The sequence below is a fragment of the Belonocnema kinseyi genome, chromosome 3 (genome assembly GCF_010883055.1).
Source record: "Belonocnema kinseyi isolate 2016_QV_RU_SX_M_011 chromosome 3, B_treatae_v1, whole genome shotgun sequence".
Classification (NCBI taxonomy): domain Eukaryota; kingdom Metazoa; phylum Arthropoda; class Insecta; order Hymenoptera; family Cynipidae; genus Belonocnema; species Belonocnema kinseyi.
The window spans coordinates 37,454,927-37,463,599 of NC_046659.1; the positions used below are offsets into that span (position 1 = coordinate 37,454,927).

The 8,673-nt window shown below is 30.8% G+C and overlaps 1 protein-coding gene across 6 annotated transcripts in view; it reads right to left on the minus strand.

Moving 5' to 3' along the window:
• Positions 1-3,261, minus strand: part of LOC117169003 (kelch domain-containing protein 4-like) — a 77,229-nt gene extending 73,968 nt beyond the window's left edge. For 2 of the 6 annotated variants that reach the window (XM_033355046.1, XM_033355044.1), the window contains exons 1-2: positions 3,168-3,256; positions 3,038-3,087 (exon numbers count right to left, since the gene is read on the minus strand). Coding sequence is in view for 1 of the 6 variants with exons in the window: in XM_033355040.1 (XP_033210931.1) it covers positions 3,038-3,148 (111 nt within the window). In the remaining 5 variants the exon portion in view is untranslated. Of the gene's footprint in view, positions 1-3,037 lie in introns of all 6 variants that reach the window. The other 4 variants (XM_033355042.1, XM_033355040.1, XM_033355045.1 and 1 more) reach the window with 4 other exon arrangements.
• Between the last annotated feature and the right edge of the window lie 5,412 nt (positions 3,262-8,673).

The window sequence follows — 8,673 nt, forward strand, 5'->3', positions numbered from 1 at the left end:
TGCAATTGATGGATCTGACAAAATAATTACATGTGAATTATGGAGTAATGTACGAAGATATTTTAAAAATGCATACTCCAGAGAGTTTCTTGGTAGCCTCTGGTAATCTTTAGGCAATTACTCATCCGGTGGAAGTAATGCTCTTATATTTTCCATATTATAATCTACTATAATAAGTATATTCATTTTAATTCTATTCCCTTGAAATTGAAGTTCAATTTCCTTTGAATAAATTGCACTTGTGTTTAATACACTAGTAGGCCCTTATTTTTCAAAATCCTTTTTTTTTCACCCCCTAGTTCTGTTCGATTGTCCAAGAATCGACCATCATGTTTAATATTATAAAATTAATGGGCATGTCTACATGTGTATGTGTACAACAAATAACTTATATTGTGTACTGTTTTGTTAAGGATTCGTCTTTCTGGTTTAAAAATTCAAGTACTTGGTTTCAAGTACAATATTCTTCTAGGCAGTTGGGTAAAAATCCGTAAATTATATAAAATTGTCAACAGGCGAATTTTCTACCAAATAAACTTATGCATTTTCAACTATTCTACGGAAAATTCCATAATGCTATCTAGTCAGGGTCAAAAGAAACTAATATCTGCTATAACTTAGTCTAATTTCCATATTTTAATTGCAAGTTACATATCGTTGGAATCGCAAAAAACATAGATTACGAATATAATATTTTTACATTCTCATCAAGAGAAGGTATTAGATTTGTGTAAAATTTGCCCCCCCCCCCCCCCCCCCCCCCCTCGTTTTTGTAGAATGTCCACTTTTTGAGGCCCCCTGAATCCGAAAAACAGGTTTTTACGAATGTGTATGTGTGTGTGTGTTCTGTAGATTTTTGGTTTGTCAGCACGATAACTTTTGAAAGAATTGACAAATTGGATTGGCCTTTGGTATACTCTTTTAGTGTCCTAAAATAAAGGTCAAGTTCGTTAGCCAGCCATTTTAGATGAAAATTCAAAAAGTGAGCGATTTTGAAAATAGTTGAGATCACTTTTTATAAAAATTCCAAAATTTTCTTTACGGATATTGATATTATTTAAACAGACGAACAATTTATCCTTATGAATTTTTTTTATAAAACCAAAATTTGCCACAGTTATAGCATTTACAAAATTTCAAAAACACACGAAAATCAACATTTTAAGCCAAATAACGCATTATATGAAAAAAGTCAAGAGAAGAAAAATGTTTGTTTTCCAATGCCCTACAAGGTTGTTTAAACACCTTTTTGATTTTTCTTTAAAAAATTGAAAATTCGAATTTTGACAGAATGAAAAAATGAATGAAAAATAAAAAATTACATTTTGCGGTTAAACTATGCAAAATCGGTAATCCGCTACGTAGGCACATTCTCATCACAACTTTTGTTTTTTAATTTCTTTTTCGTCTCATGTGTGGGTTTTTAAAAAATTTACTTTTTTTAAAATGTTCTTAATACTAATTTTCATGATTCGAACAAGAAAAAGAACTAACAGAAAAATATTCATGACAAATTAATTAATTTTTACATTCTCATCAAGAGAAGGTATTAGATTTGTGTAAAATTTGACCCCCCCCTCGTTTTTATCAAATGTCCACGTTTTGAGTTTTAGTTTGTTAACACGATAACTTTCGAAAGAATTTACAGATTAGATTGGCCTTTGGACTAGCGACACAAACTACGGAAAAAAATGAGCAAAAACTTGTTCATCCAAAAAAGAGCTATAACTTTTGATAGGACACGTAGCATTTGCCTTAGACGTAAACATTAACATTCGAAATAAAAATGTTAATTTTTTTTTAAATGACGCAACGTACAAACTAAAATTAACAGACAAAAAATGTTCACCTGAAAAAATATATTAATTTATTATTAATCATTTTTAGGTAGGACGAGTAGATTTTCTTTTAATTGTAAAAAATAAGATTAAAAATAAAAAAATTAAAGTTTTGGAAAAAGGACAGGAAAGACGAAATAGGACACAGGATCATCTATATATTCCTGTATTAGACCCTATACAGACGCACAGTATTTTTTATTTAATCGTAAAAAACAAGATTAAAAATAAAAATAAATGATAAAAACAAGGAAATAAGAATTAGTATTATTCAATTTTTATGAATATTATGAATTGTAATGATATAAATTTATTGAAATGATACATGTTTCAGCGCAGCTTAGAATACAATTTAAAGCAAAATAACAAACAAATATAAAAATAATCATGATAAATACAATTTGCTCTTTATTTTGCATTTTTGGAATAAGCAATCCCAGGCAGTTACATAAGGAATGTATTATATTTAATATAAAAGTGTTGTGTATAATGTAGAAAAGTGGACATTTTGGACAAATCGAATGCGAAGCACGAGATACGTGATGAGAATGTGTTCGTTAAAGCCGAAAGCGCTTTAACAAAAGAGAGTTCAAAATCACAAAATTACAGTTGTCAGTCCGTTCACCTTTGATTTTAAAAGGTGTGTCCACGAATGCGGGAGAAATATAAAGACCGAAAACGTAACGCGAGATAAATACATAATCGAGCACGAAGCGCGGGAACCAGCAATCGCCGCGCCCTAGGCGCGCTCAAACTTGCGAGCCGCTCGCGCAGGGCGTGACGGGAATGAACCCGCGTAGCGGGCAGATTTTCAATTTCCTAATTCCGAAACGATTACATTTTTATGTATGGCATTTTATGCCTCATGAGGACAAAGGGGCCCCCGCTGGCAAAGCTCGACACAGCAATCTAGTGCAGTCAGAGACGTGAGAAGTCGAGTGGAGAGGGTAAGGCGAGCAGGTAAACCGCGATGAAATAGATACTGCCCTTTAAAACATCTAAAAGAGCTACCTGGACCTTTAAATATATCTACCTGAGTGCCTGCGGAGAATTCCTCTGAGCTTCTCTGACTCTAGAGAATCTTTAGAATATACTCAGAGATTTTTATCGGTAGGGACGACAAAGGAAATCGTTGATACTCTTGCAGGGTTTGAAATATAAATAAACTTATTTTTAATTGATTTTAGAGGTTAGCTTACCTCACCAATAGCTGCTAATTCTTTCTTCTGTTTCGCGTTAAGTTTCTTTTCTGTTTTAAGAAGAGTTTTTTCAGAGCCGCTTATTTTATTCTTCTTACCTTTTTTACCCATTATAGTGGTTAAGACTTACAATTATATTTTAAAGATAGATGACAATCACGCAAACGCCGTTAATAATTGATAATGCACGGGGCACCAGCATTCTAGTCTGCATCATAACCCAGGATCATGAGTCTGCATGGAGAATAGATATAAGGAGACCAACCTGTAATGCATGGACTTCACCAAAAAGGGCCACTTTTCTCTTGCCAGAAGTACGCACGCACGCATGTGTAAAATCACACTTATGTATAGCTCAAAACTTTCCGAGCGTGGCTTGCCAAACATATTTAAAAAAAATATGGCCGCCTCCATTGTTTTGTTTTGACAGGTCGCTTAAGGGCATGTGACACAGCTAAATACCTATATTACCGACCTCACTTTTTCAGTTCACTGAATATTTTTTTAAACCTAAGAACTTTTTTTATAAATAAAATATTGAGCTGAAACTTTGGAAAATGTATTAGAGTACAATAAAGTACGTTTAGGTACTGCATTTTGGTAGGAACTTCAATGAAAATTATTTTATCTTTTTTCTGAACTTCCGCATTTTTTGAACGTTCAAACTTTTTTTATACATAAATTATCGGTCTCAAACTTTGAGAAATGCAAGAGCCGATAGAAAACTACGTTTAAGTAGAAATCATAATAACAAAAGATGTAAAAAAAATTTCAACAATCAATTCCATCGGCATCAGCCGGTAACGTTGTACACGAAAATACGAACCCTCTAGAGCATCGTCTAGTGTACGCCAGGATTCGTATTTTCGTGTACAACGTTACCGGCTGATTCCGATGGAATTGATTGTAGAAATATTTTTTTCTACATCTTTCATTATTAAGATTTGTACTTGAACGTAGTTTTCTTTCGGCTCTTGCATTTCTCAAAGTTTGAGACCGATATTTTATGTATAAAAAAAGTTGGAACGTTCAAAAAATGCGGAGGTTCAGAAAAAAGATAAAATAATTTTCATTAAAGTTCCTACCAAAATTCAGTACCTAAACGTACTTTATTGTACTCTAATACATTTTCCAAAGTTTCTGCTCGATATTTTATTTATAAAAAAAGTTCTTAGGTTCAAAAAAACATTCAGTGAACTGAAAAAAGTGAGGTCAGTAATATAGGTATTTAGCTGTGTCACATGCCCTTAAACAAACAAATAATTAATAATGAAACAGGATTTTGTGAAAGTTTGTAGAATAAAAAATTATTCGCCATGCAAGAGGTAGGTAGTATGTGTATGAAAATATCAAATTACTTTTACCAACACTGCGTGCGACAGGTATTCGAAGCGTTCGTAACAAAAACAATAAACATGCAACTTATACCACTCTGAAAGTCTTGTACACTATATACTTGAGACCACACTTATTGGAAACTTTCGCTTTTATACAGCATTTATTTTAACATTCTTGCCTTTATTCACAAACTATTAATTGTTCAATCATTATTTATTTACATTTGACTCGCGTTCACATCGGCGGCCATATTTTTTTAAGTCCGGTTGGCACGCCACATTCGGGAAGTTTTGAACTATACGTAAGTGTGATTTTGCACATCTGTGGCTTCGTACTTGTAGCAACAGAAAAGTGTTCATTTTAAGTTCCACTAGTCTGGGGCCTATTTCATAAAACCTACAAGTTACAATTTACAAGTACAAGTCTAGGGAATTGTAACTTTTATTATAAGTGGGCGTTTCATAAAGTCATTGGTACTTTTTACAAGCTACAAGTATGACGACTCCTATTACAAGTAATATCGCGCAGTTTTACAAGTGTTCTGTTTCATAAAGGCTTCGTCTTATAAGTAGCACTTGTAATTTGTAGAAATATTTCGGAGGGTCTTTGTGGTTAGGTAAAAGTGGTAAGAGTAAATACAAGTTATATTTTAAGGTATTTTACTAAAATTTCTGAACGTGAAAATTGTATTGTGGATTAAGTAAAGAAGCACTTATTGAAGTTCCGATATAGTTATTGGTTATTCTGAAGTCGATGAAGAATTACATACGTTAAAAGAATTGTATATATTTATAGGTTAGGATAGGCTAGAAAGCGTGTATTTTGTAAAACACTGATCTTTTTCGCCTTTGTTATTTCCTTCGACGCCATGGCGCAAAAATTATCTTCTTAAAGAATCAATCGCCGATACAGCAACACGAACAGTCAAACTTGGAGGTTAAGACCTATGATAATGTAAGTGCGCGTGCGCGCACTTTTAAAAGCGCTTGTAACTTGTAGGAGATATTACTTGTAATTACAAGTGGACGTAAGACTTTTGTGAAACAGAAAATACAAGTGCTTGTAATTACAAGATAGTAACTTACTAAATTGTAACTTGTAGACTTCTAATTTTTATGAAATAGGCCCCTGGTCTCCTTATGGCTATTCTCCACGGCGCACATTGAAAACCTAACCAAACATATTATAAACGTAGAAGCGGTTCGGGGCGTCAGAGTGGAGAATTTATATATATATAGGACATTACATTTTCTGCCCTATCGAGGTGCTGCCCTCACCGTACTACGAAGTCGAATTCTTGTTTTCTCATTCTTCGTAAAATATGACGGTAAAGCAGTAGAAAGATTTTTTGAGGTTAGAAAAGTTTGAGATGTATGCATATCACTGCATTTTTTCAGATCTGAAGCCTGATCCAGGTTTTCGGAACAGTCTTTTTTTTAATGAAAAAAAAAAATTTCTTGAAAAATCATATTTTTAATTTAAAAAAAAAAACTATTATAGAAAGAAATTTCGAGATAAAAAATTTCTGAAACATTTTTCTTTGACAAATATATTTTTATAATTGAAATAATAAAATATTTATACCAAAGAAACAACTTTTTTAATGTTTGAAGTGTTTAAACATTATTGTATAAATTTAAAATTAAAAGAATTAAAACGAAATATATTTCTGGATAAGATATTTTGGTTGAAAATGTATATAGTATTTTTTAAATCACAAAATTTCTTCTGAAAAATCGAAATGTTGATTAAAAAACACGTGTTTTTTATATTTATTTACCGGTAAAATTTTTGTATGATTTTAATTTTAAATTGAAACAAATAATTTTTAACACTTTAAATATTAAACAAAAATATATTTGATACAAATATTTTATTATCGTATTTTTAATAAATAATTAATATTGATTAAGAAACAATTTTATTTGGGGCGTTTTATTATTTGGGAATTTTCAAATTCATTAATAGTATAAACTGTTGAGGAATTGCAATTTTGCAATTTTATTATTCGGGACAGAGAGTTTTACCGAGTCGGGAATTATATTTTTCGGGATATTTCAACCGCCCCCATAGAATTTCAGAAAAATTTCTCTAATTATAAATTCGGCTCTCGATCTTGTTGATTTTTTCCTACAGTATTAATAAAAAAATTGTGTATGGAAGTTTTGGATATTACAAAGTTAAAGATAATCTCAATTAAAAATTTAAAAATTCGCTGTACATCCAATTTCTATTCTTGGGTCTTGGCGATTTTTTTCTAATCCGTTTCAGTCACTGGTAAACGGGGGTGATTTTCTCTTAGAAAATAAGTGATTAAAATTTGAAAAAATTGGGTAGGCTTTTTTGACATCTAGGTATGTAAAGAAGGTAAACTTCAGAAAATTTAAAAACTAATTTAAGAACTATTTATACTCTTTCAAGATGCCAATACAATTTACACAACACTAATTGTAAAATTTAAAAATTTTTAAGCCTTCAGTTTAAGAACTTGAATTTTAACGTTAAATATGCTTCATTTTCAGAATACAGCCTTATTGTTTGAATTTTCAGAATTTTCGTTATTAGTTATAGGTTAGGTAAAAAATAACATTATGGGATTCGAAATTGTTACAACGCGAAAAAGTGTAAATTTAAAAATGCGAAACTACACGGTTTTCCATGTTCATTTGCAATCCAGCGAGAGACTTTTTGAAAGTCGATACTCTGCTTTCAGTTTTTTTTTTAAATATACCTTGAATTCAACGCATTTCAAATTCAATGTTTGCAGCTGCATTTAGATGTTTTTTGTTTTAAATATCAATTAATTAAAATATTTTATTTATTTTCCACGATTGTAATTTATAACTTCTAAAAGTGAATAATTGTAGCTCAAACATGAAAAAGTATAGACTAATTTCAAATTTATAGAGGTTCTATCATATATTGAACTATTAAAACCTTTGACCTTTTTTAAGGTTTTCAAAACTCTTTTAAAAACTTTTTTAAACAATTTTGATAGTAATTTCCTAAGAAAATAATAAGTGTTATTTGGTCTGGAGAACAGCAATTTTTAAAATATTTAAAGCATTAATAGTTGAGACATTTTAAATTTGTAGTCTGCAGTATATTGAATAATTTCAAATTTAAAGCTATTAAAATATGTTATCAGAATTTTTGAATGGAAAGTATTCGATAATTTTAGATTGAAACGTTTCAAATTATTTAGTTACAAATTAAAATCGTACAACTTCAAGTTTTGTTAATTTTTTGATCATTTGTCACCTCCATAAATTATTATTTTTTTTTTGTGTCAAGAAAATAACGCTTGATTTTTGTAAAAATTAATAAATATATATTAAAGGCTCACTCAAGGTCATTTTTGTTCAAAAATCTTGTTCCTGAATAAATTGACTCTCATTGTTTCCGATTTTGTTCTGTCAATCAGGGATTTTGTTTTTCTTAGAAAACATTGAAATGTGGTTTTTTCACGTTTATAAAATTATAATTGAAGGTCACTCGGGGTAATTTTCTATGAAAAATATTGACTTACAAAGAATATTGGTCAAATAATCGAATGGATTTCTTCGCCCGAGATACAAACTTAAATTGTACTATAGTAAAAACAACTGGAAAAATTTATACGAAAGCCAAATTTGGTAAAGAAAACAAACCTTTGTCGACCTATAAATTCTAATTTTATTCCCCGAAAGATTTTTCAAAAATCTCTTCAAAACACTTTTATTGTAACAATTTAATTGAAGAAAAATATTTTTTATAAACATAAAAATAGTACAATCTTTACATACAATTCTTAAAATGAAAAAACTGTGTGTCAAAGCACAATCCAATCCGACTATTTTTTCGAAAGTTATCGGATATACAGACAATCACAACATCAATAACAACGTAGACGCCAGAGAGACACACAGATACCGACGTAAAAACTTGTTTTTCTGGCTCAAGGAGTCTCAAAACATCGAAATTCCAGGAAATTCGCGGAAGTCATTTTTCGCATAAAACTCTTCTCATTATGGATGAGAATGTGATAAAATAATCATGGGCCTTGAAAAATCAGCGTTTTTCGCCTCTTGACTTCTATCCATATCAAGCTTTTTTTGCTTCAAATGTCCGTTTTCATTTGGTTTTTTGGATTTTGAAAATCTTATAACTTTGGTAAGTTTGATTTTATCAAAAAAAGTTGTCAAAGTCCAATTCAATCCGACCAGTCTTTCGAAAGTTATCCGGTATACAGAGAATAACGACGACGCCGGACAGACAAACAGACCCCGACGTAAAAACTTGTTTTTCTGACTCAAGAG